The sequence below is a fragment of the Corvus hawaiiensis genome, chromosome 3 (assembly GCF_020740725.1).
Source record: "Corvus hawaiiensis isolate bCorHaw1 chromosome 3, bCorHaw1.pri.cur, whole genome shotgun sequence".
Lineage (NCBI taxonomy): Eukaryota > Metazoa > Chordata > Aves > Passeriformes > Corvidae > Corvus > Corvus hawaiiensis.
Genome location: NC_063215.1, coordinates 54,279,949 through 54,292,057, shown reverse-complemented (window position 1 = coordinate 54,292,057; position 12,109 = coordinate 54,279,949). Strand labels below are relative to the sequence as shown.

Sequence of the window (12,109 nt, the reverse complement as noted above, 5' to 3'; positions counted from 1 at the left end):
TATTCACCAATGCCTGTGATGCCAACACTTCACCAGTAAAATACACAACAATCCAAATGGCTTTACTCCTCCCCATGTCCTTTATGCTCCATTATATTCCTAACCTGCACATGGAATACTGTCAAGAGGCAGCTGTCAAGAGTCTGTCTTCCGAGAGGATAACTGGTTAAATGCTTATAGAAAGAAAACACAAAAGTCAGCATTCCTCAGGCAGTAGTTCAGAGCTCCTTTTAGTTGTTTCCCACCAACAGCAAACCCCTTAGTGCACAACTGCCTGTTCAACACTGCTCAAGAAGTTAACTTAAACTGATGCCAGGACACTTATGGGCCAGCACTAGGCTGATCACTAGGTAGTTGGATACATAACCATTTCAGGGCTTCTAATAAAATTACTTTCCATCTGTTCCACTGAATAGACATCTAAAGCTGTGAAGGCCTAAGCAGGCATTAGCCATGTGCTCAATGGCATAAGTATGAGCAACGTTTTTGACTAAAGAAAAGTAATTTATTATTTATAACATAGCAATCAGTTTTGAATTGACAAAATCCTCCTCAACTTCCATCATTTTGAAATAATGACAGATACAAAGCCGCCCTCAAGTACTCAAATATCACTGACTGAAGACTCTGAAGCAGGTAGAAAAGATTGGGGACTTACAGTCTTGAAAAGCATTTAAGCACGTAACATAGCTAACTCTCATGGAAGTCAGGCATCACCCGCTTAGGCATTTTTTAAAAGTCCACTTTTATAAATGTAGACTCCATTATAAAGCTAGAGCTTAAGTCAGCAGAAATACAAGCTTCTAGTTCTCATGCTTCCCTTCTTTTAAAGTGCAACAGAGTCAGAAGAATATAGATACATCATACAGGGACAAAGTTCCCTGCTCCCGTAAATTTGCAGCAAAAGGTATTAGCATCTTTCCTCAAACTGGCAATGAACAGTAACACACACTGCTGAACCTGTGCATCAGCTAGATCAAACCAGATAGCTGCTTCTGTGAAGGTGTGGGAGGGGGAAGACACCAAGGAGTAAATGACTACTTTCATGAGTGTAATGGAAGGACAACTGAGAGCAGCGAGCAAGGTAGCTCAAAATCTCAGCCCCCAGGATGACTCAAGAGTCACTGTAAAATGCTCCTCACAGTGAGGGAGGTGGCAGGGCAGAGGAAAAGGGAATCTGTTCTGCTAACAATCTTCTGGCTTTATGTAAAGCTTCTGGGTTACAATTTTCTCCTATTATTCTGAAAAGTCAGACTGACCTCTGTAAATTCAAATGACTGTTAGAAGTTTCTGTAAGAGTTACTCATTTTAGTTGCATTGTACAAATCCTAAGGCTTGATTGCAGTCAGAGCCCTGCTGTGTTAGCTAGGCTACAAGAACAGAGTTAAGTTCATGCTCTGAGAAGCTTCCAGTAAAAAGAGATTACTAGCAGGAGAATAGGAATAGAGGATACAAAAAAATTCTGCCAGAAAAACAGCAGTGCTTGTTCCTCTCCTAATGTCAGAGTGGGAAGGTGGAAGAAAACAAAGAATATATACATTAGACACACCACACAGAGATGAAACATACATTTTCTGCTTAAATAAATGCATAACAGGTGCTCACAAAGAGATCCCCATTATATCAACTACTGATAGCAGAATTAAGGATGATTTTTACCTCTCACAACAATAAAAGAGATGCTTGTTCCTACAGGCTCAAACAGGTATTACGTAGCACATAAGGACATGGAAGAAAACAAAACTATCATTGGTGGAGCAGAAAGGGCTTGTAAGTAAAGACTAACAGCTTTTCAAAAGGAAACATTACCCAGTTACCACATTATCAAATTTTTCTTTCTGAAGGAGGCAAGGTCACACATTTTTTGCAGACTTTTCTAAGATAAGCCTCATTTAAGTTTAGACATTTTTCACTCTAAATTCAAGTTTTCCAAACATTTCTTAGTATAATTATCAATTTTATTTTGTTTTTAGGCATCAGCTGTATGCCAGTAAACTGCTGTGAGGAAGTCAGAAAATAATTCCTACGTCAGTCAAAATCATAATATTTGACAGGCAATCTCTCACTTGAATGTTAGTACATTAATTAAAGCATGTCCACAGCATGAGCGACTGAGAACTCTTTCTGCTGTGGCAATCAGTAAGCAGAAAGGACACCCAGAAACATCTGAGATTGATTCTGCTGAGAGAGGCATATCATTCTCAGATGATTACAGGAAGTTCTGGCTTTTTTCCTTCCTTGTCTCTATCTGCCTGTCAAGTCCCCTTCACCAGAGAAGAGAATCACAGAATGCCTGAGGCTGGAAGGGGGACCACTGAAGGACATCTGGTTCAAGCCCTACCTAAGGATGGAGACTCCAAAATGTCTTGGAGTACAGTGCTCAGTCACACACACATTAAGAACATGCTTCCTTATGTTCAGGGGGAACCTTCTGTGTTTCAGTGTGTGCCCAGTCCTGATGAAAAGCCAGTGATGAATATGCCAACTCCTAACTGATGTGATAAACCAAACATGTAAGCTTTCAGCTTCCTCCTGATTGTTTACAGATGTGACAGGATCAACAAAGAAGTAAAAATTAACCAGTAACTCAGAAACACAAGGACTGATAAAATACTAAAGTGAAGAAACAGTCTTCTGTTTCACTTGAAAATCGTAAATCACACTGCAGGTAAGTAACTTGAGAGTCATTAAAAATGTTACTTCTTAAGACTACATTGTACTACAACTTAATATCAATTTAAGTATTCCAATTAAGGCAAAACCAACTCTTCAACTTCATACAGCCGTGATTTGCTATTTGACTCATATTAAAAATAAGTAAACCCACAGTTTTCCCCATTCTCTCATTTTCCATTTCAGAATTTCACTTCTTTTTCTGCGGTATTCAGCACCAGTAATTAAAACTATTGTCTAGATTGTAGACCAAATCTAGACAATCTCTTTAATCTTTCTAATAAAGAGATCACATGGTTCACACCTTTGTCCTCCCATCTCCTTATTATTTTTAAGCCTCTTCACAGTGTCCTGAGTTCCAAACTCCTGAAAAAATATTACCTTCTCAAAACATATCAAAGGAAACAAAAATGGGATAAAATTACTGTGCTTGTTGTCATCAGTCTCCTCTGTAACCATCATCACTACCTTTTCCTCTGACCACCACAAAAAGAATCTTTTCTATCAGGTGGCACAACCACTGTAACAACAATACCACAGATCTAATGAGAACACCTTTCACTCTTTTTCAAGGAACATTTATAAATAAAGACATGTCTTGACTAAGATGGGAAGATGCATTTGACTTTCACTGTACAACCATCAAGTAGAAGATATTTAACCTTTGAAATATAGATACAAGAAAATGAATTTCTTTACATGATTGTAGCCTAGAATAGTTTTACCAAAAAAGGAAGGGCATACCTTTATGATGTATACTTCATCCTACAATTAATAGCTTCCAGTTTACTGAAGTAGAAACAGTAACACTCACAGAAATTCAAATTCATTACCTTGGCTAGCTCAATCTTTAACTCTTCTTTTTCTTCTTCAGAAATCATATTGCTGAAATCAACATCAGTGACCACATCTTCATCTGCTTCATGCAGTGACTGAGTTTCCAACAGGCCTTAAAAAGTTAAAAGGTCAAGACAACCATTATTAATTATTTCAGTTATGGTACTGGCCTCCCCTAAAATCTAAGAATGATGTAATATTCACCCACTAGGAAAAGAAAAAAATCAAGAAAAAACAACCTTTTCCTTCTACAATCATTTGCATTCTGCTCCTCTTTGCTTCTGAAAAGCCATTGGAAGTATCAGAGGATAATGTCTGCACAGAAGCAGTTTAATATGTGTAAGCACCACTCATTCCCAGAAATCAATCACCTTGGACCCTACTAATCCCTGATAAGGCATTTTCTTCCTTCTAACAATACAGAAGAAAAAAAGCTTTTTCTTCTAAATAAGAAAGCTAACTAATGTGGATTACTGATATGAAGAGTAGCAATAGTACACTGAATAATAAAGGAAGTATATTACTGAACCAAGTTTTCTCTAAAAGTACCTCCAATTGCAGCAATTTGAAAACTTACAGACGCACACAGTTTGCAGAAGCAAATGCCACACCTATTGTTCAAATTTTCTGAATGTTAGTGAGAAGCATTCCTTGATTGCTCAATCTAAACCTGTGAAGAGGGGACAAATACACTGGACCTCCAGTTACTTTCTTCTGCATGCCCAAAACGAGGGTGAGTATGTGTAATAGGCAAGATAAGTGCATACATAAATGTTTGCAAGACCTGGGCCTGCCTGGCATAATAGGTACTGATGAAACAAAATATTTCCTATCCCAGTAATTCAGTGAAGAGAAGATTGCTGGGGCTCTGGCCACTAAAAGCCTCTCAAGACAATGCAAACCATGAGGGAACAGAAAACATTATTGTTACTTTGGAACTCGTTTTAAAATTCTAGATCTCCTTCTGTTGTGGAAGAAAAATCTCCTCCAGGTTACACCTGGGAGAGCACTTTTCCCTTTATTTCAGTTGCCTAGCAGGGTAATCAGCCATCTCTGCTGACTCCTGACACCCGTACACTGCTTAATATGGAAAGAAACAATTTCTTTCCTAGCTCCACAGAGGCCTGTATACTCTATTATACAGAGATTAAAATACAACTTAGTTAAGTTTCAGCATTAAAGAATAGAGGTTACAAGGAACAAGTCTGTTGAAATTAAGTACTTTACATTTTCATGCAGAAAACTAAATTCCCTCCAGCCTTCTGCCATTTCCTTCACCTAGAGTCCCCCAGTGTACCTGGAATTCCTTCTATTTAACAGAACAGAACTGATTTGATTCATCCCATCAACTTCACTGCAGAATACAATGGAGTGAACTCAGCCTTGTTAATTACAATCTTCCCTGAGTAGGAAGACAAAAAGCAGCAACACAGGTGCTGAAGCCCTGCCTGGTACCACATGCAGAAATAGATCACCACCCTCAAGCACAAAACCTTTTAAAAACATGAAAGCATATAGAAGTAGTTGATATCTTAGCTATTACCCAAAAAGCAGCTTGCCAGGAAAACCTAGATTGCTGAATTCACAACAAAAGAAAAGCATATTTATTCAGTAGGAACACTCCCAAATCACCTTTATTAACACCCCTACATCTCTAAACACAATTGTTATTTGGTATTTGTTTGAGGATTAATTGCGTTGCTATGGGACTCAAGCTAAACTTAGTCTGCACAGTCTTGAAAGCAGTCTCTTTTTTCATGGATGCAGGAACAGCAGTACAGGACCTCCACATATTCATCTAAAGCACAGGCTTTCCAAGTTTCATTTAAGCAGGCCACTAACAGGTAAGGCATGAGGATAGAGCCTGGACACTACCACTTATTAACATCTGTTTTCTTCTCCTGCTGTGCCTTACACAGATTAAGTTAATTCTGTTTCTCCTGAATTTAATTTCAGTTGCTTGCCTGCCCAGAAATTCTATTACACTAAAAAAAAAACCCACAAAAAAACCACACAAGAGGCATCAATGGAGCAGAAGCTGTCTTAGAACCTGTTCCTTGAACTTCCCCTCCTTCCTCCTCCATGGTCAGCTAAGGAGTCCACATTACCTATCCCCATCTCACCACTTCTTCCATTTGCAATGACCCTCAATCCAGAGCTTAAGCAATCAATCAACAGTTAGCTCTGGGATAGGCTGTCACAGGACTGCCCAGAGACAGATGCAACACCCAGCCCACCTCCCTCATTATCTCTTCCAGACAGCCCCTCTTCTTGTGGTGTGGGATTGCTGAAGACAAGACTGCAGGTCCTGTGGTCTCATACAACCTCCTGTTGCTACAGGAAATTACACTAATAATATACTCATGTGTAACTCATTTATCCTCCACAAACAGGCAAACTAGTAATTCTCTAGACATATGTTACTTCAAAATAACAAAAAAAACCCTGCCCCCATAAAGTGTGGGAAATAATATACTAGGTTTGAATCAGTGCAAAAAGCAGTTTGGCTTCTGCTTTAAAGAAAGTTTTAGTACTTACTGTCACATATAATTAGATAAAATATGAATGAAACATTAAAAATATGGGATTATCAGTAATTAGGAACTGCAAGTCATACAGAAGGATTCAAGTTGAAACAAATAAGCAGAAAACTCTTTGTATTAGGAGATTTATATAGAAAGAAGTAGGAGGTGGATAGCTGGGAGAACACATTTATTGTGTTCTGAAAGATTCATACAACAAGATAATACAACAACCATAAAAGGAGTTCCAGTGTGCTGAAATGGGCATTTTTGAGTTTCCTCCCAAAGTTCATGGTAGTTGTGGCTAATACTGGTGACCCTAATTCTACAGTCTGCTGTTAAATCTGATTTAATGCGACTGTTTCAGCATTGATCAATACCTGTGCATATGTTTGCCAGTAGAATTGTAGGGATGACAAATTAAATAAGCCACTTAGAATCTAGAGGATCTGTAACTATTCTGCAATTTTAAAATAACCAAATAATACAATGATAAAATCCATGACAGATTTTTAGACTTATTCAAGTATCTAAAGATTAACTACACAAAGATGTTTCAATTAGTGCTTTTTAATGTATTTGCTCTGTATTTATCTCAGACCCATCTTCTAGAGTAGTATGTATCAGACTATTTTTGTATATTGACTGTTTAAAAAAGGAAAGCAACTCCAAAACCCCCAGAAGACAAACAACATGAATGAAAAGCTCACACTATATTAACCCTAATGACAGCAAAATTCAAGAACATCAAATTTCTGTTTGTGTATATTTTCTAATATTCATTCAGGGAAATATATAGATGATCCTTTGTTTAACAAAACATTTAAGAATTGAAGTGCTTTTACAGCTCTGCTTTTTTGTTTTCCAACCAATTAAAAATACCATATCTACCTTATTATCTAGCATTCACATCAAATAGTGAGAAAACAAATTACATAACCCTTCTAGTATGCAAAATGACTTGTTACAACTTCCTTTGCCTTGTCATTAGAGTTCCTTATTTAAATCTGGAAAACACTTGTTTACAAATTTAAATTGCAATTAAATCTTCAAAGGGATGACATGGTAAGTAGAACAAAGGAACTGTCCAGACACTGCATTAGTGTCTTTGATCTTCTTTATAATGTAGTCTTAATGCCAGATATAGAGATTAGGGGGGGAGAAGGGAGACTAGGAGCATGTACTAAGTAACTAAATTGATCAGAAAAAGCTATCAGAAGTTGCAAGGATTTCCATACCATTTTTTCCACTACAAAGTTATTATGGGAAGATCAAAATAGGAAAATGTTACCATTTAATCCACCTAGAAAACAAACTACTGAAGGAAGATCTTCCCTTCTGTGTCTGGTTCTAACTGTGGACAAGTCTAAACTTGTCTTGAACTTGCTTAGGCTTGAGCCTAACAATCACTTTACAGCCTGACATTCTCCTACAGGACTCAGAATATAAGGTTGATTTTGAAGTTATGATTGAAAAACAAACTCACAGGCTGGTTTCACCTTGGTTCAGAGAAGGAAAAATTCAAGATGCACAGGTGATGTAGATCAAAAATGTAAGCACTACAGAAAAATGTAGGTTCTACTTTCTGCAACCATGTGGGCTCAGTCTTCTTGCTCTGAGTATGCTCCTTGGAAGAGAGAGATGGATGGGCAAGTGTCTTCATTCCCTCTCTCTACTGAGCTTTGTTGGGGGTAGTGTCAAGGAAAGGGAGGGAATACAGCTTTTGAGTGTTCAAGAGCTCTAGGATGTAGTCTAAAATCTCGGAGTAGGTGTCCCTACTGGTCATCCTGGAGCAGCTTATTACTGACTTTATTAAGGCTTTCCCTTCCATCTCTTAACCCTTGCAAACCAAGTGCTAAAAAAATCTATCCATAGTTATGAGATAGATTGGCAGGTTTCCAAACAAAGGAATGCTTTCATTTGAAGCTCCTGGATAAACAGCCAGTCATACTGTGATTCTTTTCTCTGTTTTAGTATAGTAAGAAGAAATTAATCATACCTTGAGGATATCTCTACCTTATTTTTCCCCCAGAAACCCTGACACAACTGCCAATCTATACCAGTGAAAAGAGACAATCTACACACAAAAAACTGGCAGAAAAGAGACCCAACTTGACTGCTGCACCAAGAAGCCATACACATTGACAAAGAGTTTGATAACCATCCCAAAGATGGAAACACAATGGATAAAAGTGAGAATAGCAATAACAGTAAAAAAACCCCAAAATACATATTACTTACTTCAACCTAAGATTTCAACCTGATCTTCCAAGCAAAATAATTATCTGAAATGTCCAGGAATGCAGGGATGATCTTACACATTTTACCCAATAGCAAGCTCTCTTTGCATAGAATAATAATCCTGAATGCCTGGATAAGACAAGGGTAACATTTTCAAGCTGTAGCTATGGAAAAACAAAGCAATTGCTGTGAAATGTAACAGCTTAAACACAGTAGAAGGTTCCTTCTATTATGTTAAACTGAAAGTAATGACAGCACTGTACCACTTTCTGTGCTTTCTATTGATCATGCTGCACAGCTTTCTGTGAGGTTAGTGGTAAGAAAAAAAGCCTCAAGTCGAGGAGTTGTCATCTCTTTCTCTTTCTTTAGGAAGAACAGGGGAAAAAAGGAAAAAGATGAAGTCACAATGGAAAAATAGGGAATGAGAAAGCAGATGACACTACATCACAAAAGGGGCTTGTTCTCTACAAACAAGGTACTCCAGAAACTGTAACACACAGCATAGAACAAATGAAGGAATAATGCATATATAATCAAACTAGAGAAAAAGCAGTGTAGGGTAAGATAAGAGCTATGACATGGAAATGCTGGCAGTCAGAGGCGGAAGTTGTCAGTCACATTTCTTAAACCCACCCTTTCATAATAAAAATACATGAAAGTACATTTTTCTCATCTCTCAATAGAGAGGCACCTGGGGTCCCATCCTCAGCTGGTAGAAGTGACGGCAATCCCGTGAATTGTATAATTAAGATCACGCATCTGCTTCACTGAATCAAAATCACTGAAACTTAATGGCAGGATTTAATAACCTTTCTCTCCTAAGAATGAATCAGTTTATTGTACTTTTCTAAAGCCAGGTGCAAAAGAATATAATTAGATAGCAATCTAACTGCAGTATAATTAAACTCACAAGCCTCCTCAATTAACTTCCAACAATGTAGCTGCACTGTAAGAAGTAATAAAATTATATATTTTTAATTATAAAATAAATTCTTCATGTGTCCTTCAGATTAGAAAACACATAACTAACAAGATCTTTAAAAGTGTAATTTAAAAATGAGCAAAAGCCTGCTGCAGCCAGCAGGTTGCTTGCTTTCCCCACACTGCCATTCAGCTATTTCACCATGTAAGGCAAATGTGTCACCTTTGGTCCTGTAAATGTACTAGGGAAAACACACAGGAAACAATTATAAATGGGTACATGATAGATTCTTTATTCTCTTCAGGTTCAAATTCATTACTCCCATTGCTTTAATACAGAATAAATGTCTCTACATTGTTACATATACTGAAGTACACGTTCGGGAATGCTGGGAGAAAAGGGACAAATTATCTTTCTCCTCTATGATCAGTCTCTCATACTGGGAGAGTAAAGATCACAGTTTTAAAGGAGCAGGACTGCCTTTTTGAATACTGTTTGGCACAAAATATCCATAATCTGTGACTAAGCTTTGTAGGCAGCATAATTATAAATTAGCAACAATAAATCACAGAATAGTTTGACTTGCAAAGGACTTAAAAGATCACCTAGTTCCAACCACCCTGCCATGGGCAGGGACACCTTCCATTAGACCAGGTTGCTCAAAGCCTCATCCAAGCTGGCCTTAAGCACTTCCAAGGATGGGGCATCCACAACTTCTCTGGGCAACATGTTCCTTTGTCTCAGCACCCTCACTGTAAATGGTTTCTTCCCAGTATTTGATCTAAACCTACTCTTTGTCAGTTTGAAGCCATTTCCCCTTGTCCTGCCACTACATGCCTGTTGCAGTGCATGTGGCAGTGGCCACTGCAGCAGAGCATTCAGACAACCAGTGCAGAGGCCTCCAGAACACAGAGGTCTGATTCCCACCCCTTCGTTATGGCGAGTTCTCACGTTCCTAGTAGTTCTTAGTTTACATGTTTTAAGTTTATTGGTTCAGGAATTCTCCACCCAGTTTTATGTATAACTCATATTTATGTTTTTCCCCTAGTTACTTATGCATTAGTTCTGGAAAGTTCTCCCTTCTCGACGCCCCATTGGTCTACTCATATAATTCCCTCCCTTAAGTTATCCCTATTGGATATTCCTCTGTTATCTCCTCCTCCTCAGTCGATCCCCATTGGTTGTTTCCCCTTTGTTCCACCTCCATATAAAATAGTCTGTTCTCTTTTACTCCTTTGTCTTTGTCCCTGGACCCTCCACCGGCAGTAAACCAGCTGGAACCTACACAGGGACCCCTCTCTCATCCTTTGCCTCTGCCGACGCTTTTACACCACCTTTGTTTGGGGCTCGCTCCTTTCGAAGGAGCCAGCTTTCCCTGCAAGCTGCAGCTGGCAGCTTTCCCTCCTTGCTGCAGCTGACTCCTGCCTGCAGCAGCAGAAGCCAAGGACGTCTGCAGCTGGACGCTGTGCTGCCTCGGGCAGCCCCAACAGTGTCACATGCCCTTGTGACAAGTCCCTCTCCAGTTCTCTTGTAGACCCCTTCAGGTACTGGAGGGTGCTGTAAGGTCTCTTCAAAGCCTTTTCTTCTCCAAGCTGAACAACAAATCTCTCAAACTGTTTTCATAGGAGAGGATCCAGATCTCTCATTATCTGTGTGTCCCTCCCTGTCTTTCTTAAGTTGGAGGCCCCAGAGCTGACATCACTCCCTAAGCTGGGAGAAAGGTACAGATCCTTTGCCCAGAGTTTTTCTTAATTTTTTATGTTACATGATGTAAAAGCTCATGGCCGCCAAGATGAGGCAGTGAATCAACACACTTCTCAGAGCAGACATGTTTTACGTGTTGTGTCTTCCTCCTTCCCAGCCCCCCATTTTTTAACCACCACCTGCTTCACCCCTTTAATCCTTTCATAATTTAGACTAGCTACTTTGCACCAGTGCACTTTTGCCTTCCGGCGGGGGGCAGGAATTGTGTGTCATATGACACTGGAAACTTCACTAGTCTTCCCTAAATAAACATGACCTACTCCTGGATGCATCTACCTGCAACACAATGGTATTCCTATTTAAAAGCAATAAAAATAAAGTTCATTTATATGAATATTGTTTGAAAACAATGCATTTTAATAGAGACAATGGCCATGTATTCTGTTGCACTGGCCTGATATTCAAGATGAAAAAAAATACTATTTTTTAAAGGAAATATATCTATACTGCAAATATATTTTGAAGAATAGGTATTTCCTTTAATATATACTTCAAATATATTGACAAACAGCTCACCTGAGTGCCACTTCACTTCCTGCGAATGCACTGCCTTACAGCCAGGAAGTATTGCTGCTGTGGGTTGCTCTGACGAACCTGGAATTTGGAATTAGTGTGACAGTAATTCTCTGCACACAGGCCACACAAAATGCTTCTCAGTTAGAACAGCACCATCTATCTGGGCCTGTCTAGCTCCAAGTTTCATTTGTTTTTCCAACAAGCTTTTTTGCCAGCATCCTGAGCTGTGAAATGAAGCACTTACTATTCTGCTCCTAATGTTAAGCTCCATGTTAAGGCCTTCAGAATTTTTGGCATCATTAACTTCATGGCTTTGCCCACTCAGTGTTGTGTAAAATGCCATTACAAAGAAATGTGTTTGTTTAGTGGGGCTCTGAGTGGGGGCACCTGGGGTTTAGGGCCCTGGCTATCTGTGTATTTCCTGTAGAAACAGGTGGCACGCCCCATGCAGCCATCCTAGTGACACAAAGACCATGCTTCAGGAAGAGAGGCTATTTATTGGACCAGGAGACAGAGACTGGCACTTCCAGCTACACCATACAGTCTCAATCTTTGAGGTCCCTGATTCACCCTCAAATACCAGCACAAAATGGTAGCTGCCACAGGCAGAGTGTGGGCTTTTTTCCCCTTGAAG

At 39.1% G+C, this 12,109-nt stretch overlaps 1 protein-coding gene across 3 annotated transcripts in view; it reads right to left on the bottom strand.

The window, feature by feature from the left end:
• Positions 1-12,109, bottom strand: part of TPD52L1 (TPD52 like 1) — a 49,109-nt gene that overhangs the window by 27,528 nt on the left and 9,472 nt on the right. For all 3 annotated transcript variants that reach the window (XM_048296775.1, XM_048296776.1, XM_048296777.1), the window contains one exon: positions 3,507-3,622. In XM_048296775.1, coding sequence (XP_048152732.1) covers positions 3,507-3,622 — 116 coding nt within the window. Of the gene's footprint in view, positions 1-3,506; positions 3,623-12,109 lie in introns of those variants that run through there.